At 37.2% G+C, this 25,736-nt stretch overlaps 1 protein-coding gene across 3 annotated transcripts in view; it reads right to left on the reverse strand.

Moving 5' to 3' along the window:
- LOC126174750 (breast cancer type 1 susceptibility protein homolog) overlaps window positions 1-25,736 on the reverse strand; it is a 278,180-nt gene that overhangs the window by 67,985 nt on the left and 184,459 nt on the right. For all 3 annotated transcript variants that reach the window (XM_049921072.1, XM_049921071.1, XM_049921069.1), the window contains 3 exons: window positions 20,816-20,961; window positions 14,359-14,853; window positions 9,749-10,016 (listed from right to left, as the gene is read on the reverse strand). In XM_049921072.1, coding sequence (XP_049777029.1) covers window positions 9,749-10,016; window positions 14,359-14,853; window positions 20,816-20,961 — 909 coding nt within the window. The remainder of the gene's footprint in view (window positions 1-9,748; window positions 10,017-14,358; window positions 14,854-20,815; window positions 20,962-25,736) is intronic.

Genomic DNA, 25,736 nt, shown 5'->3' on the forward strand with positions numbered 1-25,736 from the left:
CATTATTATGTTTAAAAAATGATCAGTGAATAAAACAAACAATAGGAAATTTTGCACTGCATTCTTCATAGGGTAAATTTCATTGCATATGTTTACTGATTAATCTTCACTCACATGATACAATGTTATCACCCCAATTTCTACCATGTGAACAACTCTTTGTCAATAATTTGGTCAGCTCTCACTGTCTGAATGACCAGTTTCCTGCAGAAATTCTATCCACACTGATAAATTTCTTCCTATTAGGATAACATCTGTTGCAAAATTTTTCTCTGAATGTTTGTTTGACTTTTGCTAAATCCTGCTGCATTATACATTAAATGCTCATCTGCATTTTCATGTTAACAACATGTTTCAGCTTTGACAACCAATCAAGAACTGCACACAGTGGTAAACAGTAAACTTCACCATGCACATTCAACAGCAGAGTGTGTATTGTTTTTTAAGGTAGTGCCACTGGCATCAATCAAGCAAGCGGCTTTTTATTATTAAACATAAGCAGTTTACAAACATGTGCTTCACAAGCACTGATCATAAAGATCTGTCCTGCCTGAAATATTCCTTTCCAACCTTTGGTTCCTTATATTAAAATACCCCTCAGTTTACAGTCTACTAAATGTAAAACTTTGATCTAAAGGCTTCGGGCAAACAGTATTTGCTGCTTGATAACTTCTTTAAAAAGTTTACATTTTCAATATGCATTGATGGGTGCTCCTTGATCTGCAGCTGCCTTAAAGCACTCTAGCAATATCATTCCAAGTGCAATGAACATACACATTGAACCAGTAATGGAATGCCAAAAATCACTGCCCATCAAACATGCACAATGACTGTGGTAGATTTATCCTACAGGTATTTTTATTATGCATTAAACGACTAGACGATGTGCCAACATGTCAAACACTTTTATCACAAGATTGTAACTGCGCAAAAATACAGCAATTTCCAAATTAAATCAAAACAACAATTAGACATATCATCTACTTCTTACTTTTCATTGTGGCTAGCTATAGGGATCATGTGCCAAGTTAAATTCCTTTTCATTGGCTGTTTATTTTCCTTCAATATTATTACAGCTTGTCTTGTTTCTTTCCTTGGACAAATTAGAGATTCTACCGTAGAATTCTCGTATTTCTAACATTTTTGTTATGAAAATACATCCTCTTTCAAACTCTGTTTTTAACTTCTTGGCTCCAGCTTCTAGTAATCTCTTATACCATAAATGCTTGAATATCTTTTGTTCTTTGGGGCCCGTAGTGCAAAATATGTCTTTTGATGACATGATTATTTATGAATAATATCCATTTACACTGCTATGTAAGTTTTTTTACATTTTATCTCATTCACAATGAGCCCATTTCGGCAAACTGGCATCGTTAGGAGCTCTATATATATATATATATATATATATATATATATATATATATATATATATATATAAGTGATGGTCTTAATATAATGGTTTTGTAACTATGATCTGAAAATTTATAATACCGGGTGACCAAAAAAGTCATTATAAATTTGAAAACTTAATGAACCACGGAATAATGTAGATAGAGAGGTAAAAATTGACACACATGCTTGGAATGACATGGGGTTTTATTCAAATCACCCCATATTGCTAGACGCATGAAAGATCTCTTGCGCGTGTCATTTGGTGATGATCGTGTGCTCAGGCGACACTTTCGTCATGCTTGGCCTCCCAGATCCCCCCAGACCTCAGTCCGTGCGATTACTGGCTTTGGGGTTACCTGAAGTCGCAAGTGCATCGTGATCGACCGACATCTCTAGGGATGCTGAAAGACAACATCCGATGCCAATGCCTCACCGTAACTCCCGACATGCTTCACAGTGCTGTTCACAACATTATTCCTCGACTACAGCTATTGTTGAGGAATGATGGTGGGCATATTGAGCATTTCCTGTAAAGAACATCATCTTTGCTTTGTCTTACTTTGTTATGCTAATTATTGGTATTCTGATCAGATGAGGCGCCATCTGTTGGATATTTTTTTAACTTTTGTATTTTTCTGGTTCTAATAAAATCCCATGTCATTCCAAACATGTGTGTCAATTTGTACCTCTCTAGCTACATTATTCCGTGATTTATTCAGTTTTCAAATTTATACTGACTTTTTGATCACCCGGTATATCATTAGGTGTTTTACCTTGCACGTAACATCATTGCTGTCATGTCCTGTCTGTTATGGAATTATTACTTTCTCTCAGGTGTAGAATAGAGATGTATATCAGTTGTTACTAGTTTTCCAAATATGCTACTTTTCTGACAATTGGATGACAGTGGGTCAGCGATGTTACATGTTTACATAGTTACCATTATAAATAAATGATGTGTGAAACTCAGTCGTTTATTGTTATTTTTTTCATATAGGTTTCTTTCCTTAAGCACCTAAACAAGTCTGTATTTGCCGTGAAAATGATGTCAGATGTAGGAGGTATGTTGTTGTTGTTGTGGTTTTCAGTCCTGAGACTGGTTTGATGCAGCTCTCCATGCTACCCTATCCTGTGCAAGCTTCGTCATCTCCCAGTACTTACTGCAACCTACATCCTTCTGAATCTGCTTAGTGTATTCATCTCTTGGCCTTCCTCTACAATTTTTACCCTCCACGCTGCCCTCCAATGCTAAATTTGTGATCCCTTGATGCCTCAGAACATGTCCTACTAACCGGTCCCTTCTTCTAGTCAAGTTGTGCCACAAACTTACCTTCTCCCCAATCCTATTCAATACTTCCTCATTAGTTATGTGATCTACCCATCTAATCTTCAGCATTCTTCTGTAGCACCACATTTCAAAAGCTTCTATTCTCTTCTTGTCCAAACTATTTATCGTCCATGTTTCAGTTCCATACATGGCTACACTCCATACAAATACTTTCAGAAATGACTTCCTGACACTTAAATCTATACTCGATGTTAACAAATTTCTCTTCTTCAGAAACGCTTTCCTTGCCATTGCCAGTCTACATTTTATATCCTCTCTACTTTGACCATCATCAGTTATTTTGCTCCCCAAATAGCAAAACTCCTTTACTACTTTAAGGGTCTCATTTCCTAATCTAATTCCCTCAGCATCACCCGACTTAATTCGACTACATTCCATTACCCTCGTTTAGCTTTTGTTGATGTTCATCTTAGACCCTCCTTTCAAGACACTGTCCATTCCGTTCAACTGCTCTTCCAAGTCCTTTGCTGTCTCTGAAAGAATTACAATGTCATCGGCGAACCTCAAAGTTTTTATTTCTTCTCCATGGATTTTAATACCTACTCCGAATTTTTCTTTTGTTTCCTTCACTGCTTGCTCAATATACAGATTGAATAACATCGGGGATAGGCTACAGCCCTGTCTCACTCCCTTCCCAACCACCGCTTCCCTTTCATGTCCCTCGACTCTTATAACTGCCATCTGCTTTCTGTACAAATTGTAAATAGCCTTTCGCTCCCTGTATTTTACCCCTGCCACCTTTAGAATTTGAAAGAGAGTATTCCAGTCAACATTGTCAAAAGCTTTCTCTAAGTCTACAAATGCTAGAAACGTAGGTTTGCCTTTCCTTAATCTTTCTTCTAAGATAAGTCGTAAGGTCAGTACTGCCTCACGTGTTCCAATATTTCTACGGAATCCATACTGATCTTCCCCAAGGTGGGCTTCTACCAGTTTTTCCATTTGTCTGTAAAGAATTTGTGTTAGTATTTTGCAGCTGTGGCTTATTAAACTGATAGTTCGGTAATTTTCACATCTGTCAACACCTGCTTTCTTTGGGATTGGAATTATTATATTCTTCTTGAAGTCTGAGGGTATTTCGCCTGTCTCATACATCTTGCTCACCAGATGGTAGAGTTTTGTAAGGACTGGCTCTCCCAAGGCCATCATCAATAGTTCTAATGGAATGTTGTCTAATCCCGGGGCCTTGTTTCAACTCAGGTCTTTCAGTGCTCTGTCAAACTCTTCACGCAGTATCGTATCTCCCATTTCATCTTCATCTACATCCTCTTCCATTTCCGTAATATTGTCTTCAAGTACATCGCCCTTGTATAGACCTTCTATATACTCCTTCCACCTTTCTGCTTTCCCTTCTTTGCTTAGAACTAGGTTTCCATCTGAGCTCTTGATATTCATACAAGTGCTTCTCTTTTCTCCAAAGGTCTCTTTAATTTTCCTGTAGGCAGTATCTATCTTATCCCTAATGAGATAAGCCTCTACATCCTTACATTTGTCCTCTAGCCATCCCTGCTTCGCCATTTTGCACTTCCTGTCGATCTCATTTTTGAGACGTCTGTATTCCTTTTTGCCTGCTTCATTTACTGCATTTTTATATTTTCTCCTTTCATCAATTAAATTCAATATTTCTTCTGTTACCCAAGGAGTTCTACAAGCCCTTGTCTTTTTACCTACTCGATCCTCTGCTGCCTTCACTACTTCATCCCTCAGAGCTACCCATTCTTCTTCCACTGCACTTCTTTCCCCCATTTCTGTCAATTGTTCCCTTATGCTCTCCCTGAAACTCTGTACAACCTCTGGTTCTTTCAGTTTATCCAGGTCCCATCTCCTTAAATTCCCACCTTTTTGAAGTTTCTTCAGTTTTAATCTACAGTTCATAACCAATAGTTGTGGTCAGAGTCCACATCTGCCCCTGGAAATGTCTTACAATTTAAAATCTGGTTCCTAAATCTCTGTCTTACCATTATATAATCTGTCTGAAACCTTCTAGTATCTCCAGGGTTCTTCCATGTATAAAACCTTCTTTCATGATTCTTGAACCAAGTGTTAGCTATGATTAAGTCATGCTCAGTGCAAAATTCTACCAGGCGGCTTCCTCTTGCATTTCTTAGCCCCAATCCATATTCACCTACTATGTTTCCTTCTCTCCCTTTTCCTATCTCGAATTCCAGTCACCCATGACTATTAAATTTTTGTCTCCCTTCAGTACCTGAATAATTTCTTTTATCTCATCATACATTTCATCAATTTCTTCATCATCTGCAGAGCTAGTTGGCATATAAACTTGTACTACTGTAGTAGGCGTGGGCTTCGTGTCTATCTTGGCTACAATAATGCTTTCACTATGCTGTTTGTACTAGCTTACCCGCACTCCTATTTTTTTATTCATTATTAAACCTACTCCTGCACTACCTCTATCTGATTTTGTATTTATAACCCTGTATTCACCTGACCAAAAGTCTTGTTCCTCCTGCCACCGAACCTCACTAATTCCCACTATATCTAACTTTAACCTATCCATTTCCCTTTTTAAATTTTCTAATCTACCTGCCCGGTTAAGGGATCTGACATTCCACGCTCCGATCCATAGAACGCCAGTTTTCTTTCTCCTGATAACGATGTCCTCTTGAGTAGTCCCCGCCCGGAGATCCGAATGGGGGACTATTTTACCTCCGGAATATTTTACCCAAGAGGACGCCATCATCATTTAACCATACAGTAAAGCTGCATGTCCTCGGGAAAAATTACAGCCGTAGTTTCCCCTTGCTTTCAGCCATTCGCAGTACCAGCACAGCAAGGCTGTTTTGGTTAGTGTTGCAAGGCCAGGTCAGTCAATCATCCAGACCGTTGCCCCTGTAACTACTGAAAAGGCTGCTGCCCCTCTTCAGGAACCACACGTTTTTCTGGCCTCTCAACAGATACCCCTCCGTTGTGGTTGCACCTACGGTACGGCTATCTGTATCGCTGAGGCACGCAAGCCTCCCCACCAACGGCAAGGTCCATGGTTCATAGGGAAGGGTAGGAGGTATAAACATAAAAAAAATTGCATACTTTTCTTACTTTCATTCTATTATGTCGTATGGGATCATATTCTGGGGCAACTCATCATCAAACCGAGCAAAAGTTTTTAGGGTGCAAAAGTGTGTGATAAGAATCATTTGTGGTGTAAATTCAAGAACATCTCATAGAAACCTGTTCAAGGAACTTTGTATTCTAACCACTGCTACTCAGTATATTTATTCGTTAATGAAATTTGTTGCAAGTAATACATCTCTATTTCCAACCAATAGTTCAGTACACAGTATCAATACTAGGAATAAGAAGAATCTACATAAAGGCCTAAAATCACTTACCTTGGTCCAAAAAGGGGTCCAATATTCAGGAACACACATTTTTAATAAATTGCCAGCAACCATTAAAAACTTGGTTTCAGATAAAGCACGGTTTAAACAGAGTTTGAAAGACTTTTTGATAGGCAAATCCTTCTACGCCATAGATGAATATCTTAACAGAGACTGTTAAGTCAGCTTAAGTAAAAATATCTGTTAGATTTCAGTTTTGACAACACTTGGACACAACAGTCAAGATTAGGTATTTTGCGTATGATAAATTTATTAAGAGTGGATAACAATGCTTCATTCTGACAGTGTGTTAATTCTGTAAATATTAGCTGTCCCAATTTACTGCATCGTATTAACTTATTTTCGCCTATCACCTGACAAATGATCAGGGTAGTAAGTATTATATTCAAATGTTTTATGTTGTTTTGTCATACTTTCTGACATGTTCCACACCCATGAGAATCATCTAATTTTTTGGGACTATGGAACGAAATCTAATCTTATCTATGTTTTTGCCTAAAATTGGTTTTAGTTTTATTTTACGTTTTTAATTTTTCGTAATAATTGTTGTTGTCTATGATTTATGTTGGTGTTCTGTCACTGTTTTACACTACTCATGTTATCACTGTTGCTATGGATATGTGTTGTTTAGAGTCACTGATATTATTATTTTACCTGTTTTCCCGATTTGTATTGTGTATAAAGTTTTCTATATACTTTTTGTGCTTTAGGTTGGTTGGTTTGTTTGTTCAGTAAATTTGTTGGGTTGCTGTATGCATGTGAATATATCTCTCTTTCCTCAAGGATGTTCAACAATGTTCCCTTTTGCATGATATGGAGGATTTCTAGTGCTTCGTTTATGGGTTTTACATAGTTTTTCTCTGCTTGTAAATGTTGAAAAAATGTAGATGGGTTGTTTTCACTTTCTCTGGTGTGCTCTTTATAACTAATTTTGAAGTTTCTACCAGTTTGCCCCATGTAGGATTTTTGACATGTGTTACACGAAATTTTGTACACGTGGGGATTGTTGTGTATGGGAATTTTTGAGCTGCCTTTGTGAATTTTGTGTTTGAGGCTAAGTGAGTGTTTTGAAATGCAAATGCAATGTCGGTTTTGTTGAATAATTTGTTAATTTTGTTCGAGATGTTTCCTAGATAGGTTGTGGTTACGTATTTTGTTTTCTTCTTTTTCATTGTGTATATGCTTAGTGTTATTTCTTTATGTATATTGTGACTTTCAGGTTGTGTTTTATTGTGGTATAATTGTGTTACAATTTTGGTGTCATAATCGTTTTGCTGGGCTACGTATTATAAGAGTTTTATTTCCCTCTGGATTGCTTCGTCTTCTAGTGGTAAGTTTATTAATCTGTTCAGCACTGTGTGGAAAAACGCGAGTTTGTGGGCTTTTGGATGGCATGAGTGTGCATTGATAATACAGTCTGTTGTGGTAGGTTTTCTGTAAATTTGGTAACAATGTCTATTGTTAGTGTTCTTAACAGTTAGGTTGAGGAAGTTAATTGTTATGTTAGTTTTGTGTTCTATGGTGAATTTCATTTTGGAGTGTAATTGATTGAGGGCTTTATGTATTTCGTCTATGTCAGTTAAGTTACCTTCTATAAGCATTTAAGTGTCATCTACATATCTGTAATAGTATATGATTTTTTGATTAGCTGTGTTTTTTTGTTTCAAAAATTTTTACTTTCAGGCTGTTACGGAATATGTCAGCTATGGTTCCAGCAATACTACATCCCATTGCAACTCCATCTTTTATTATCAAACTTGGAGTAATTTTGGTGCAAGACAAGTTTTGTTAGTTGCAAAATTTCTGTAGTGCCTTGTACTGAGATTCTTCTGTACTTTAGTAGGTTTTGTTCTATGATACCTATTGTTGCCTGGATTGGGATGTTGGTGTATAGGTTAGTAATGTCAAAAGGTACAAGGTTCAAGTTGTTACGCCCCAGCAAAAGTCCAGTTTCACATTACTGCACCAGTTTTTTCATGGTGCACATTCCACACCACTGCCCCTTTTCATTTTTCTTTTTCCAAATAAATCTATTTGATAAAGGTGGCTGAATTTAGTACCCTGTACTCAAACAACATCAAAGCTTTCTTCATACAACATAATTATATGTAGTTATGTTTCAGAGCTAGATTAAGAAAAGGCAAACCTACGTTTCTAGCATTTGTAGACTTAGAGAAAGCTTTTGACAATGTTGACTGGAATACTCTCTTTCAAATTCTGAAGGTGGGAGGGGTAAAATACAGGGAGCGAAAGGCTATTTACAATTTGTACAGAAACCAGATGGCAGTTATAAGAGTTGAGGGACATGAAAGGGAAGCAGTGGTTGGGAAGGGAGTGAGACAGGATTGTAGCCTCTCCCCGATGTTGTTCAATCTGTATATTGAGCAAGCAGTAAAGGAAACAAAAGAAAAATTCGTAGTAGGTATTAAAATCCATGGAGAAGAAATAAAAACTTTGAGGTTCACCGATGACATTGTAATTCTGTCAGAGACAGCAAAGGACTGGGAAGAGCAGTTGAACAGAATGGACAGTATCTTGAAAGGAGGATATAAGATGAACATCAACAAAAGCAAAACGAGGATAATGGAATGTAGTCGAATTAAGTCAGATGATGCTGAGGGAATTAAGTTAGGAAATGAGACCCTTAAAGTAGTAAAGGAGTTTTGCTATTTGGGGAGCAAAATAACTGATGATGCTTGAAGTAGAGAAGATATAAAATGTAGATTGACAATGGCAAGGAAAGCGTTTCTGAAGAAGAGAAATTTGTTAACATCGAATATAGACTTAAGTGTCAGGAAGTCGTTTCTGAAAGTATTTGTATGGAGTCTAGCCATGTATGGAAGTGAAACATGGACGATAAATAGTTTGGACAAGAAGAGAATAGAAGCTTTTGAAATGTGGTGCTACAGAAGAATGCTGAAGATTAGATGGGTAGATCACATAACTAATGATGAAGTATTGAATAGAATTGGGGAGAAGAGGAGTATGTGGCACAACTTGACAAAAAGAAGGGACCGGTTAGTAGGACATGTTCTGAGGCATCAAGGGATCACAAATTTAGCATTGGAGGGCAGCGTGGAGGGTAAAAATTGTAGAGGAAGGCCAAGAGATGAATACACTAAGCAGATTCAGAAGGATGTAGGTTGCAGTAAGTACTGGGAGATGAAGAAGCTTGCACAGGATAGGGTAGCATGGAGAGCTGCATCAAACCAGTCTCAGGACTTAAAACTACAACAACAACATGTTTGAGAGTTACCATATTATCTACTTATAAGTTATGAATATTTTGGATTGTGACAACACAGTTCTCTGCACATAAGACACTTGCACACAGAATGCTGCCCACCAGTGGCCCAGAATGTTAGGTGATGTATTTAGGCAGTATGGTTTCAAAACATAATATTGTCATAATTCTGTACAAACAGTACTGTAGACAATAAACTGTTCAGGAGTTCACAATTAATGGCCACCTGGTGTTGCTGTGTCATGCAGTATCAGACTTTCTTGTCTTTGCTTACAAACATATATATTACAAATTGTTGGTCACACATTTAAGTGGCTTTCTGTGTGGATGTAAGCTGTGAATATCGATGAGAAAGAAGTAGAAAGATACATGCAAAATGTAAACTCATATTACAGAATGGCATACCTCTGGAGCAGGACAGCGGTTCTTACATGTCTGGTCAATCCAACCAGGGCCAACAACCCACTTCCCTGCAGCAACTGCTTGCAAATACTTCAAAGTTTTTTCTGGAAGACCAGATGAATTTGGCCGAACAACAACATGTGTCGTTTCTGGGCCAACACGATCACAATATTTTATGCCAAGTGATGTGAGCAACTGCTTAATTTTTGCTGCAAGTGGCCTTGGAAAGCCTGTACATGCCACAAACAGTTGAGTTCTTGGTACTGGTATGCTGTAACGCAATAAAGTAGAATCACAAACAGTAGTGGAAAATAAAACAGCAATTTATGATAATCATATAGTATGCTGAACATACAGTCTGAATATATAAAATGTTTTCGGTACATTTGTCATACATCTCTAAAAATTTCTACTCTTTTAACAACATCCATTATAGTCTTTGACTGGAAGCAACTTACTGTAAAAGAGGTGATGGAATTCAATAAATGTAAATGGTGCTTTGTTGCCCCTTAATTGTTTTAAAACAATACTTGCAAAAAAGTTCCACTATTTCATTTTTGTCTTCACCTTTACACTAAAGAAATCCCTGCCTCAGTGTTATGTAAGCTGCTCTAACAATGGCCATCTTGGGGATGTGTGTTCGTGCAGATCCACTTATTAAATATATAAAAGAAGTTTAGTGCTTTTGAGTCTTAATAACTGTGTGCAAAGAAATCTTTTAATCTGTAGCTCAGACCACAAAAATGAGACAAAGAAAGAGGGGAATACAGTGCTTTGTTATTGTGTGATTTTTTGTAGATAAATGTACATTCTGAGCAGAGTTAAGACAGGGCAGAGCATACAAATAACATTATTTTTTGAGGTGTAGTAACCTTAATTCTTGAAGAATTTGGGATGTCAAGAAGAAATACAATAGGTATAAAGTTGACTGCATACAGAACTGCTTACGAGAATAAAAATTTTACAGGCCATGCACATGTTCATTGCTATCTGGAATGCTGAAACCCTCGGACTGTACTGAACTGTGCTGCTGTGAGTCAGTTTCAGTTACAGAAGAAGAAGAAGATAATGATTTTCCTGAATGCTGACACAAATATTCCGACAAATGTGATATTTCAGAACTTTGTCATGATGATGACAGCTACCCAGTGCACAAAGATACACAAGTTGCTGTCCGGTTATGCCAATGTCAGAAATGTGGGACACTAGAGGATAAATTGTAACTGCTATTTCAATTACATATTACAGTAAATTTTGATTATCTGCAGTAATTGAGTTTTGTGATCTCCTTGGCCAAACAATAAACCAATGATAAGATCCTGTTAGGGGACTTCAATGCCCAACTTGGAAGAGAAAAGAAATACCGGGATACATTGGGAAATGGGCTCCACATAAACAAACAAATAAGAATGGCCAAAGACTTGTTGGACTATGGAGGGAACACAAACTGAACTCAAAGTCCACATACTTCAAAAGGAGGTCAAACAAACTTAAAACTTGGAAACAGCCTGATGGGAGAAAAGGAGAATGGCAGCTGGATCCTGTATTTATGGACAAATTCTTCCACAAATAAATCTACAATGTTAAAGTATAAGAGGGGTAGATACAGGTTCAGGTCATTACAATGTCAAAATCAACATTAAGTTCACACCACTAAAAAAGAAACCAAAATGCAATAAACGAAAGAGGAACTTCAATCCCCACCAATTAATTAGACTTGATAAATATAGAGAAGTCACACAAAACATAAAACTGACAGATAATTTAGAAGAACTGGTTCAAATTCTCAGGCAACAAGCTGAAAATTTAGCCCCATTGAACCCATGTATGTAAACGACATGTCTGGTGGAACTCAGAATGTAAAAAATTCATGAAGAAAGACATCATGCATGGTTAAAATTTCAAACACACAAAACAGAAGAAAATGCAACCAACCTCCAAAATATCACGAAAACGTTCACACGAATTATCAAGCAAACCAAGAGACAATTGCAGAAAGATCTAATCGACTCAATGGAAGAAAATTATCATAAAACCAGTTCCAGAGACTTTTACAAAATGTTTGGAAGACAATTACAAAAATTTGCCTTTCCCAAGTTAATGTTGAAAAGGGATAATGGAAAAATGGCACATAATGACAAGGAAAATGCCGAAATCACAGCAAAAGCTTTTATTATACTTTTGAATTGTGAAGAACCCCAGGAACTTGTAGCAATTAATACAAACACACCCATCAAGACTCCACCTGATCTCATAAATCCTCCAATAATCCAAGAGGTGGAAACAGCCCTCAAAGAGATGAAAAATTATAAGGCATGTGGAGAAGACCAAGTTTTTGCAGAAATGTGGAAAAATATGCCAGTGATACAGTTCGAACATCCTTACAGCCCTAACAAAAATCTGGATTGCAGAAACTGTGGGAAATTCAGACAGTATGGCTTATTTGCTCTTTGCCACTGCATAGAAACAAAGAGTTACTTATTTTAACATCTGTGTGCCAGTTACTTTAAGCACAAGATTGCATTTATCGCTTTCCACAACTTTTATTTTGCGTCAATTGTTTCTCTAAGTGAATAACTGACGAACTGTCTCAGTGTTAAAAATCCATGCATTATCGTAAAGTGGAAACTTTCTATTGTTGCGCCAAGTGGGAAGTTATTGTAACTGTAATTGTCAACACGTTCAGTAGCTAACAACATTGAGACAATTTCTGTACAAGTTTGTCGAGTTTCTCACGTAAGGTTATAAAATAACGGCGGTTTCTGTAAAACTGTGTATTGTGTGGGCTGATTTCGGACAGTGCTAAGAACGTATAAGTGCAGAAGAGGTGCTACAGTACGGTGTAATTCTGACCCGGAACTTTTAGATAAAGCTGTTCGTGATATTCAGAGTGGCCAATTATCGTACAGAAAAGCGTGTGATTTGTATGGCATACCTAAATCAACCCTACAAAATAAAGTGTGGGAAGCACATCCGAAAAAAATGGGAGGACAGCCAGTGCTAAATAAAGAAGAAGAAGAAATGTTGAAGCAAGGAATCTTGAGGGCTGCACATTGGGGATTTACCTTCACTAAATTTGATATTAGATATTTAGTTAAAGGCTACCTTGACAAACTGGTACTGTTTGGCACCTCCTAAGGTAAATGAGTGGTTCTGTATTTGTGTCAGGATTTAGCATCCTCTAAGATAATTGAGTGCTTCCTTTATGTGTATTGGAGATTGGTTTGGTATTCTGCGCTGAGCGAGTTATTGATTCAGTCGCAGGATTTTTGTACAACTGACACAAGAAATTTTAAAAAGGAACTTCGTTTTGGTCATACAGCATGTGCTGTCCATAAATTCACAGAGCTCTTTCCCTGAATTATTAAACACCATTCATTAAGTAAACATTAAGAGGGTCCCATTGGCCAGCACCAGAAGAGGTAGAATTTTGATTTAATTGTTTAACTTCAGGGCCTACAGTTGTGGTGGCACCTAAGTGTTTTGTTTGTATTTTTATTACGATTCACGGTCATTGTTGTTGGGAGAATTAGCTTTGCTTGTGCTCATTCACAGGTGACTATATCCTGATAAACAATATAGATCAAATAAAACTTTGATTAATGACAAAATAAAGTTCTCAACTTCTTATTTTCTGTTAGCAACATTAGAAAGATACAGACGTGAGATTTCAGATATACAATTTACATACACTATGTCCATCTATGTGATGATAATCTTTTAAACACTATTTGGAAAATGATTAATTAGCACTGTTAGCAAAGATAAAGGAAGTATCTGACAGCAATTTTCTTAACAGGAAAAAAGGTAAAGAAAAATATCTGGTTGAAATTGATAAACAATCAGACAGACTAAAATTATAAGTCTGACTCAGCAGTTAATTTTGTCTTTGCTTGAAGTCAGGAAAATTTACATGACAAAAGAAAGATTTGCAGTCAGTATGCATATTTTGATTAAATGTAAGTTTAAAATAAGCTTTGCTAGCACTAGGTTTGCCCAAACATTTAACATTTTCACCCAAGGGACACTGGAGACAGAAATAAAAAGTTAGTAATATTATTTATGCCAGTCACCAGCATAGTAGCGGTACAATTGTGCACAGTTTATTATGTGAAAGTAAACTGTAATGGCTCACATATCAATTCATATGTCACTTCGCTTGTTATCCTTGTAATTATTAGTTAGAAAAAAGGACTACACTTTAATGATACAGTAACTGAACTAAGTGTCAGTAAAATGTGAATTACAAGTCAATAATATAATACACAATTAGCTTAGAATACACTAGATATTTACGTATTTTTTTTAAAAAAGAGACCCACCACCAAGCTATTGTTGTTGTTGAGGTCTCCAGTCCTGAGTTTGAAGCTATTCAAATAATTTAAGTATTAATTGAAAGAGATCTATAGGTATTACACATTTCATGTACAAGTTCTATTTGTATTATTCTGCCATAGCTTCTGTCCAGATCGAGTTTTCAATGTTTATAGTAGTTATTGAACTGTGAGCTCCATAATCCATAGAAACATTAATAAAACAGTTGTTACACCTCTCTGGAATATTAATTCCTAACAAATTTAACAACATTTATTCAAGGAAAAAAATTGTTTTACCTCTGCTGTGCAGATCTATTCTCTCTGATGCCACTAGTAAGGGACAGGCTGACCTTAGGGGTGCCAGCACCCGTTTTGTTTTGTACTGGTTTTCTATGTGGTGTACCAGGAGCTGACTTCCGAGGTGTTCCAACTTCTGGTGAAGTTCCTCGTCTTGGTGGGGTGCCAGTGCAAGCTGAATGAGGAACTAACTGCCTTTTTTGAGGAGTGCATGAACCATCTTCCACATTACGCATAACAACAATTTTATTAGCACTAGGAGATGATGTAACAGTTCTTCTCTGATGATCTGCATTCGTATATTCTTTCTTCTGAAAGTTGGCACATGAATCTGTCTGCTTTGGAGACATTACTTCTCTTTGTGCTTTTCTTACACCAGACGGTGGGGTACTTTGTGAAGTAGATTTTCTAGTAGCTATTGTTTTTTGCCCTGGGACTAATGCTGTTGGTTTCTGAGGTGTTTTGTGCACAGTTGTGTGCTTACTGGAGTTGATGCTGCAACATAAAGTTCTGACACTTTTATCTACAAAAAAGAGAGTTTCACATTTATAAAACATCAAAAAACAAGACTTTTAAGCACACAGTGTAGGCAATCGAAGGTCAGATTAGGGGAAATCTGATGTAGACACATAATGCTAGTTATAATCTGCTATACAGCTGGTTGTAATTGATTACAACACATTAAAAAATATTCCATCTTCTTCAGGCATGCACCCAGAATATTTTTAGTTCACATTTCGATATTTCAGCTGACATACTTTCAGCCATTCTCAAAATGAGTAGCTTGCAAGTTTTTAAATCACTTTACACACTTTGGAGTAAACGGGCATGTGGAACATAAATTAATCAGCATAAAAATGCTCTTATTGGAGAACAAAAAGGTTAATATGCTCCTGTTTTACAGAATTCCGAATGGAAAGTGGGGTAGTAGCTGTCTCATTCTACCTTACTCAGCACCATTAAAAGTTTTCCCAAAAATTTTGGCATGTGAACATATTCACGAACTTTTTAACATGCAACTTACCTGTCACCCCCTCTCCCTTAACTGTAACTTATTCATATCCGCAAGTCCATCGCTGTGTAAGTCACTCACACCTATCCACTCCCACTTGCTCTTTCATGCTCTTTTTAACATGCAACTCTTGTGTCACTCCCAGAAGCTCCCCTAGATTTAACTCGCTCACACCCGCTAGTGGATTGCTGTAAGTCACTCTTACCTATCCACTCCCACTTGCACAATCTCACTCACTCGTTCAGCCCAACTCATTGTCATTATCTCTTTGTGTCTCTCCAACTGTCACTGTCTCCTGTCTAGCAGCCACAGCCTCGTTTGTTCTGTTCTACTATTATTGCCCCCTCTCAATGTCACTATCTCCCTCTTGCTCTCTTACTGCTACTACCTCATTCATTTCTCTCCACTGCTGCTGTTTATTCTCGTTGTCACCATCTCTCCCTTCCTCACTGTCGCTGTCACAGACTGTCTTGTCATTATAATTGGCTCTCACCCACTTCTACATTATCCTTCTGTTTATTCCTCTGTCACTGGCACTGTCTCCTTCTGTCTTTTCCTAGCACTGTTGTGTCACTGTCAACTATTTTCTACTGTCACTGTGTCTCTCTCTCTCACACACTGGCATTGTCTCCTTTGCTCTTTGTATACCATAACCAGTGTTTACTATACTCTAGTATTTATTACTTTTCTGTATCTTTCCCTCTGCCACTGTCTTCTTCTCTCTCAGCATAAAAAAAGCCTGAATATATTCACACACCAACATTTTTGAGAAAATTTTTAAAGGTGTTGAAAAAGGCAAATGAGGCAGCTGGTACCCCACTTTTCAGTCAGAGCCTCTTATAATAGGAGTATATAAGCCAGTTTTTGTGCATCAATAGGAGCATTTTTCCATTGGTCCCCTTCTTTTCCATGGGCAGCAGGGCATGTCATTTACATGAAAAGAACTTTATGGGTCAGTAAAATTTTGGTAGTTTACTTATACAAAATCAAAATAATGCATAACTAATTTTACATCTCAAACTGGATTTTACGTCCACAAAAATTCTGCATGTGCTTCAATACTACAATGTTATGTGAAAGGAAGACACTTTACAGCATATTTCTCTGTGCTAAATCATTTTATAAACCACAATTTCACCTCAAACCAGACATTACTTGCATATTTTATGTGTGCATGCAGGGTAACTCTGAACCTCTGTATCTTGAAAAGAGATTAACATATCAAGAAAATATTCAAGATCGGATCTTGTAATAATTTCAGCCTTTTGATGCGAATAGCCCACCTGAGTCCGTGGCTTTTTTCTGGTTTTCTCAGGAACTTCCAACAAATTAAATGGTCCCTCCATAAGCCCCTTAAAGTGTACCACAGACCAAATATAATGCAAAAAGAACACAATTTGCTCCACTCTATTTGCCTAAGTTGGAGGAATAGTTTCATATTCATAAACTGACCCTATATTTTAGGATAATTACACTAATTAAGGTAAAAATAATTACATTAAGATGATTCTTCTGGTCCCTAGCCCAAGGATATACAAAACACTTGACTGTAACTTTCTATAATCACTAGAACATGAGGTATAAGTTCCATAAAAATCCTGTTTTTATGTGCAACATTTTGGGAAATATTAAGTAGCGCATGTTGTTGCATGGGTACTCAAAATATCCTGGATGCACATCACAAACATGATGAAATATTCAAGGTGCCCAGAAAACTTCAAGGAACACACTACAAAAATAATTCAAAATCATTTTATGATTACAGCAATTGCTCGATTTTAGCTTGAAGGTAGTTTTTCATCTTACAACATTAAATATTCACTCTGTGATTACACACCCAAGACCAAATGAATTACACACACCTACTTATGCCCCCTTTCATTCTTAAGATGGATTAAAACATCACAGCATAGATTTGTCATTACACCAAAAATTTTGGGGAGTAATCCTGACTGATGATTGGTTAACTGTCACCCATGACTCGTGGCCTCTGGCTGGAGCTGGGTCCAAGGTGGTCACATCTCATCCAATGGCAGCCAATTAATGCTCAACAGGGCCCTATTTCATGTCACATAAAACATTTCTCACAAGAGAATACCTCTGTCACATTCCTCAATGTGGCCTATCGGTAAGAAAGATGTATTGACTCGTGCGTTTCGGTATACTCACAACTTGCCTTCAATATGTGCCAAGCTACATGTAGCACAACTTGCCTTCAATATATACCAAGCTACATGTAGATCTGTGTCACTACTCTGTAATTCACACCCAAGTGCTTGGCAGAGAGTTCACAGAACCACTTTCAAACTATTTCTTGACCAATTTGCTCTTGAATAGCATGAGGGGAAAAATGAACACCTAATTTTTTCCAAACGAGCTCTGATTTCTCTTATTTTATTACGATGGCAATTTCTCCCTACGTAGTTGGGGGTCAAGAAAATATTTTCACATTCCAAAGGGAGGTGGTGATTGATATTTTGTAAAAAGATCTAGCTGCAATGAAAAGCACATTTGTTTTAATGATTACCACTCTAGCTCTTGTATAATATCCCATTACACTTTCTCTCCAATTTAGCGATAATACAAAACAGGCTGCTCTTCTTTGAACTTTTTCGGTGTCCTCCATCAATCCCATATGGTAAGGATCTCATATTGCACAGCAATATTCTAGCAAATGATGGAATGATGGACAAGCGTAGTGTCGGCAGCCTCTTTCAGAAGATTTCTTGCATCTTATAAGTGCTCTGGGTTTTTGTTTTTTTCTTTTTTTTATTTATTCTGCAATGTGAACATTTTGTTAAATGATTATAAAATTATGTGCATTTTTCCTTCAAACAACAGATCATTTCTTTTTGTAAATACCTTTACATTTGGTGTGCGTGAACTTTCTGGATCACTTTTGTGTTAATTGCTACAGGTAGCTTGTCATCTGCAACCAAACGACTTGTCTTTTCCACGATGTGTATTTTCCACAAATAAATACTTGTTATAGTTACGGATGCATCACAACATCTCAGCGTGATGTGGAGAATGGAAGCACTTGCCACACGAAAATGTAAGTAAATACGAAAATAGGAGTGAAAACATCGCGAAAAACTAAATTACATTCTAGAAGATAGGTTAACTCCCAGCAAAAAAACATTCTCATCAACATCATTTGGTTGCAGATGACAAACTACCTGTAGTAATTAACACAAAAGTGATCCAGAAAGTTCATGCACACCAAATGTAAAGGTATTTACAAAAAGAAATGATCTGTTGTTTGGAGTAAAAATGCACGTAATTTTATAATCACTTAACAAAATGTTCACATTGCAGAATCAATAAAAAAAAAAAAAAATGAAAACCCACTGATGATGGCACAGTGGTGCTGAAACATGTTTGGGTACTGAGAAAAACGGTGTTTTGCATAACTGGTGGACTTCACATCAAAACATTTTAACTGCAAACACAGCCAATACAAGGAGCTGCATATCAAAAGATGGACCTTTATTATGTGATGCTTCTCATTTAACTTGTTTGTAACTGTACTCTCTAGGTAATTATCTGAATTGACAACCTTTAAATTTGTGTTATTTACCAAGGAACCAAAATTTAATGGGTTCTTATTAGTACTTCTGTAGAGGCCCTCATACTTTTGCCTGTTCGGGGTCAATTGCCATTTTCTGCACCATACAAATACGCACATCTTGTCTAAATCATTATGTAATTTATATTGATCTACTGATGACTTTCTTAGATAGTAAATCACTGATCATATTGTCTCGTTAAATCGTTTATATAGATTAGAAATAGCAGAGGAAATATCACATTTTCTTGGCGAAAGCCAGATATAGCTTCTGTTTCATTCAATGTCTTCTCATCAATTACTGCAAACCGTTTTCTTTCCAACAGGAAATCAGTTTCCAGTCACATGACTCAAACGATAGCCACATAATTTTATCAGAAGCCACTCGTGAGGAGGGGTGTTAAAAGTCTTCTGGAAATCTGCACATATGGAATGAACTTGAGATCTGGCACCAATAGCATTCATTACTTTCTGAGGTAAAAAGGGCCAGTTTTGTTTCACAAGAACAATATTTTCTGAATCTGAACTGACTATGTGCAACAGATCTAGTATTTTATTATGTTCAAAAACAATATACATTCCAAAATCTTACTGCAAATTGGTGTCTGTGACATAGGTCTATAATTCAACAGATTACTTCTATTTCCCTTCTTGTGTACTGGTATCATCTGTGCAACTTTTCAGTCCTTAGGTATGGAACTTTCACTGAGTGAGCAGTACACGAGTGTTACAAATGGTAGCTATTACATCAGTATACTCTGAAAAGAACCTAATTGCTATATAAACTTGCGTTTATTAATTAATGTACGTTGCTTCATTATACCACGGTTATTTACTTCTAAGTTCCTCGCATTGGCAGATGTTCTCAATTTGAATTCTGGAATATTTGCTACATCATCTTTAATGGAAGAATTTCAGAAAACCATGCTTAGTACTCTGCATTAGCAGTGCTGTCATCAGTAACATTAACATAGCCACTACACAGTGAAAGTACAGATTGTGTGTTTCTGCTAGTATACTTTACATGGATTTTCTGCCAGATTTCAAGACAGTGTTTTATGTTCATCCAAGCTCTATCACAACTCCTCAGCTAAGGCACAGTTTTTTTTATGTTTCAAGTATCAAACAGCGGAGTTACTACACATGTGCTAATCTCTGAGCCCTGTGATGTGCATTACGCTAAAGTACACATGTAGGGTGATGGCTTCTGTACTCCATAGTGAGATGCTCACATCAGCTGCCACTGGTACTGGTCATTTACCCAAAATGAGGTATTCACGGTACACCCTTGACACAGCTGGAGTCACATTCACTGGTCTCCAGATCTGTCTCTTACAAAATATAGTCATAAAGTGTCTTTCCCATTTTGCAAACAACTGTCATGCTGCTCCCTGATGCAACAACCATCTTACATGGAATTGCTTGGGAGAGTTTTCAGATAACAGAAAATTTCTATGGAACATGTACTGAGGAGATGAAAGGACTACCCATTATTAGATCTTTATTCTCTTTGTGTATGTCTAGCATGCTTGTATCATCCTATTGTCTCATTATCAGATAGAAGTTTGTGTTCAAGAAGTTTTATTAGTGTGCTGATTTATTTATTTTTTATTTCTTCAGTGAAGCTAATAACTGTTTCCATTATGTGGAGTTATCAACTACTGAAAATTATTTGATCAAATATCATTAAAAGTTTGGAATTGTTTAATTATCAGTAATGAATTGCTTTATTAGTCTTACGGTTCCCAATCCCAGTTTGATTGGTGCCATTTTCCACTTAATTTCTAGTATAGATATGTACACACATAACAGTTTAAATTCAGTAGTAACTTTTAAAATATCAGGACACCTGTAACTCAGCAATTTCAGTGTAATACCTGTGGGCAGAGACATCTCTTGGAGTAGCCTCTACTACATCGTCGTCATCATCATCATCACTTTCCAACACTGCGACACTCAATGATGGTGGTGGTGGAGTCTGCTGATATGATGGTGGCCCACAATTTTTGGCATCAAATTTATACTGTGAAAGTAAGACACTGTAATATTACTCGCACTTATTCACAAATTAAATGAGCTCACACTATTATTTTTATAAAACAATCTAGTCTTAAAATTCCATTTAGGTATTAAATGGTACATCCTATGAACACAGGGTGTAGGCAGTATACCATAAAAACACCAGGTAAAAAAATACTTCATTGTAAACTAAACTAAAATTAGGCTGGAGTGGAAGCACAATTGTCATCCACGAATTATGTTTTCAGGGAAGCGCATTGTAACTGCATTATGCTCTGACATTTTCCATTTTGTCTTTATGTAATTGTGGAAACAGTCGTCATCTCAAAATTATTTTCAAACTGAGATCAAATGAGACTACACTGCCTTGGCCATAGATCTAGGCAATATTATCAGTTAATACTACTCATAACATACACTAAAATTAAGTTGCTGATACAATACCTTCAACAACAGGCTACTGGAAAAATAAATGTTCCTAGTGTAACGAATACTTGTTCTCCAGAAGGATATTATTCAAGTATGTACACATTTTGTGGATACAGCAATCTAGATCACTTAATGGATTACCGTATTTACTCGAATCTAAGACGCACTCGAATCTAAGCCGCACCTGAAAAATGAGACTCGAAATAAAGGAAAAAAAAAAAATTCCCGAATCTAAGCCGCACCTAAATTTGAAACTCGAAATTCAAGGAGAGAGAAAAGTTTTAGTCCGCACCTCCAAATCGAAACAAAGTTGGTCCATTGTAATATGAGACACAATTTAGGTCGAATGAATGACGATACACCTACAGTAGTTTGGTTCGAGTTGTAAGCTTAGCAGTTAAGCTTTACCAAGTAGCCCTTGCTATGCGTCAGGCACTCCGTCCGTATTTATACGGGTACCCTTCCTTTTTCACGTGCTTCGTCTGGTTTGAATCGATTGCTTATTTTGCTTTGATCTGATAACTACCGTTTTCTTTGTTATAGGTGTTTACGTCACTCTAAGCTGAAAATGCATTACTGTACTGTGTCATGCATTGTTTGTCGCATTCTGATAGCGTGTGTTTACGGCCTGTCGCCGCTCGCGGCATGGCTTGCTTTTGTGCGCGCTACCGCCGCTTTTTTAAAAAAAAAAAAAAAAAAAAAAAAAAGGAGAGGAATCGTCTCATTAACGAAACAATGGACTAAACTATTTGTTGTTACTTACACTGCTGCTTTCTTTGATAATGATCAACAAGAACCAAATAATAGGCTGCGTATGATAGAACATGTTCTGAACGAGAGTTAGGCGAAAATTTTTCTCCATTTGAAAATCTTTGCGGCCGCTTCTTTAGTACATCAAATTCTGCACAGAAATTAGAGTCATCTTAGATTTTAAAATCTAGTCAGTTGCCGTGCTTCATTTCTGACTGTATCACTTTTCGGCATAAGAATAATACGAATATAAACGTGACACGATACGTATATTCTTCCGCGTTTGCTGTTGTCTCACTCTAATTTCGTAGTTTATTAGGCAGACAGGATTTAAATGAGATAGCAGCAAACACGAAAGAATACATGGCAAAATGTTTATATTCGTACTATTCTTATGGTGAAGAGAATACTGTATGTGATTCACATTTCATCAGGTTCCTATTAGCAACCATCTCTTCTCACAGGTAGGCAAAAATTCAGAACGTAGATTTGGCCATATTGACAAATATCCCAAACAGTCTTGCCAGTCGGATTTTCGTATTCGAAGATGAACAATACGGAATTTGTTTTTACTTTGTTGGATAATGTATGAAAATGCAGTGGTTGAAACTCGGGGCGGAGAAAAAAAGCTCGTCTTCCACCTTTTTTTATATTTATTTACTGACGCAGAGGTTTTGGCGCCAGTATTTATCTTTGTGCCTACAAATCATGCCTGTGTAGCGCTACATATATTCGACGGCAGAAGTTAGTTGTGGCGGCACCTACCAACCTTTTTCAGAACTTCCGCTTGCTTTGCACTCGATTCTAAGCCGCAGGCGGTTTTTTGGATTACAAAAACCGGAAAAAAGTGCGGCTTGGATTCGAGTAAATACGGTAGTTTAATTGTAACACTGTTTTGGCTACTAAAAGCATCAGATCTATAATTAAGTTTGCTGAATGAGATTTTTTATTTTCTTTATAATGTTTCATCTTTTGTAGCCTGATAATGTACAACACTTTATTAAAAATAAAACATAAGATGAAAGAGCAACACAACAGTATTCTAACAAGTGTTCAATGTGAGCACCTTTCGTCACACAGCACACACTGAGTCGATAGGCTAGTTCTTCCACGGTCTTGACCAGTGTGTCTGGAGTAATTGTTGCAACAGCTGCTTCAATACTGTTTCTTAAGTTGGGTGGATAAGGTGGTAGTAGAGCCACATACATGAACCTTTATGAACCCACAAAGATAAAAACTGGATGGCAACATATTGGGTGAATGTGGAGGCCATGTGAAACAAGCCACTTGCAGCCAATTCAGCAGTCGAATACAATGTCATTTAACTAATCGCTTACCGAGCTACGTCATCTTGCTGCCAAATAAAGTTCTGTGGTTCAGCTTCTCAAATTGTGGAAAGAGCCATAATTCTAATGCATCAAGGTAAGAAACGCAGGTTACAGTTGCTTCACAGTAAAAGAAAGACCGATAAACTTTTCAGCCGGGGTACAGTACAAACACATTCAATTTTGGGGAGTCTTGTTGCAATTGCAGCATCTCGTGCAGATTTGCTGCCTCCCAGATGTGCACATTATGCGTGTTCATATTTTCACATAGGTGAAATGTCGATTCATGATTGAAGATGACATGATCCAGAAAATATTTATTGTCTTTTAGTAATGTTTTGTTAGTCAAGTTGGCCATGTAAACTGTAATCGGTAAGCTTTAGAGCTTGTAACAACTATAGAAACAAAACTGGTTGACTTGCTTTTTCATATGAAATATCCTCTGTAATTCTAAGTTGAATGTAATAAATGCTACAAAGCCTTAAAACCCCAATATTAATTTCAATGCATCTGATATTAAGCAATTTTGATGGCTTTATTAACAAAAACTGCTACATACATATTTGACAATGTTTTCCCATTTGCTAAGGGCTACTGAACTGTTCAGTCCATACTAATACTAAAATTATATCAACTCTCTCCAGTTGTTTAAAACCTTTTTTCATGAAATTGTTTCACGTACCAAGTGTAGGAACCTATGATCATCAAATTAAGAAATATTATTTCATACAAGATTCACAAACATAATTTGAAAGGATTATATGCAATAGCACGAAGAACCTGTTTTCCAAGAAACAAGAAAGCATAAGGAAACTGTTTTCCCATGCTTTCAAGGGAGTATAAAAGCTTTGAGTAACTTTTCTTGGGTTCCTATGCAGCAGGGAAAATTGAGAATCAGGAAACTATGCCACACACCATGTGAAGTATCGAGAATTTTTTCAGTGCTATCAGGGTTACACAGGGATATACAGAACTGAAATTTATTTGTAGCACCAATTGCATGCAAAAGAACAACTGACCAGCTGGGCTATCATATGTTGAAGCCATTGGGTAAATAAATTTGGATTAGAACTACTTGTTTAAAATACTACAAAACAAAGTTTCAGAACTACACTGCAGAGCAATCTGTTTAACCCTGGCCAACAATGTTAATTTGTGCCAAGCATAACTCTGCTGGGCTCAACTTTGTCACAGACCTTAGTGGCCTATGAGAAACTGTATAAAAAGAAATTCCAAGAGTGGACAAGACATTATACAGCAAGCAGATGATTTTAAGCAATAAGATCTTATGTGCGTGCTTCAACATAACAGTTGTTGAATGTTTCATTGCAGCTCTTTCATACCTGCACTGGTTGGAAATGAAACCAGTTATATAAGCCTCTGTGGTCAGTCCAATTGCCTGATTGACTGAATCTAGTACTCTGAGTTGCAGCTGACCTTGCATATTTATACATCGCCTTCTTCATTATTTACAGAACACCAAATCTGCACAGTAGTATAAAATAACTACATTGACCAGTCCCGGAGGTTTACTGAGGTTGAGGGGTTGTATTCAGTATTATGTGGAGTGGGCGATGGGATGGAGAAAGCAGGGAGTAGGAGAGATGGTTGGAGGGAAGGATGATGGGAACAGACAGACAGCAGGCCCATCAAATAGTGATGTGCACTGGTGAGATTCCTCTCACACAGAAGTGTGTGTGAGTGTGTGTGTGTGTGTGTGTGTGTGTGTGTTTCCACAATGACTTGGAGGAGTGGGTGAGGTGGGAGGACTGAGCAGAGGAAGGAGACAGCAGTTAGGGGGGATATGAGTATAGAATGATGTGGGGAAGCATATCGACATGTCTTAAAGTCGGTCTCAGGACAGGGGCTAGTGGAAAGCTACCAGACATTAAAACCAAGAGGGTTACACAATCAAAGAACGGGTTTTATGGATGATTCCCAAGTACTTAGGTCAAAGAAGCTAGAAGCAGTTAAAAAAATTTTTGTACTCATCTTTAGAAATGGCTGCCAGTTCCTCCCTCATTGTTTCTTGACTTCTTCAACAATGTCACATTGCTGTCCTTTCATGCCCCTTTTCATAAGAAAAAGTCGCACGGAACCAAATCAGGTGAGTAAGGTTCGTGGGGCAGCGGGATAATGCCACTTTTGGCCAAAAACTGTCTAACAGAGATGGCACGTGTGCAGGTGCTTTGTCATGGTGGAAGAACCAGTCTCCAGTCTGCTCAAATCTCGTGTTAAAATTCACTGAACCGAGCTCCAAGATAACTCACTAATC

Source organism: Schistocerca cancellata, chromosome 3, assembly GCF_023864275.1.
Source record: "Schistocerca cancellata isolate TAMUIC-IGC-003103 chromosome 3, iqSchCanc2.1, whole genome shotgun sequence".
Taxonomy (NCBI): domain Eukaryota; kingdom Metazoa; phylum Arthropoda; class Insecta; order Orthoptera; family Acrididae; genus Schistocerca; species Schistocerca cancellata.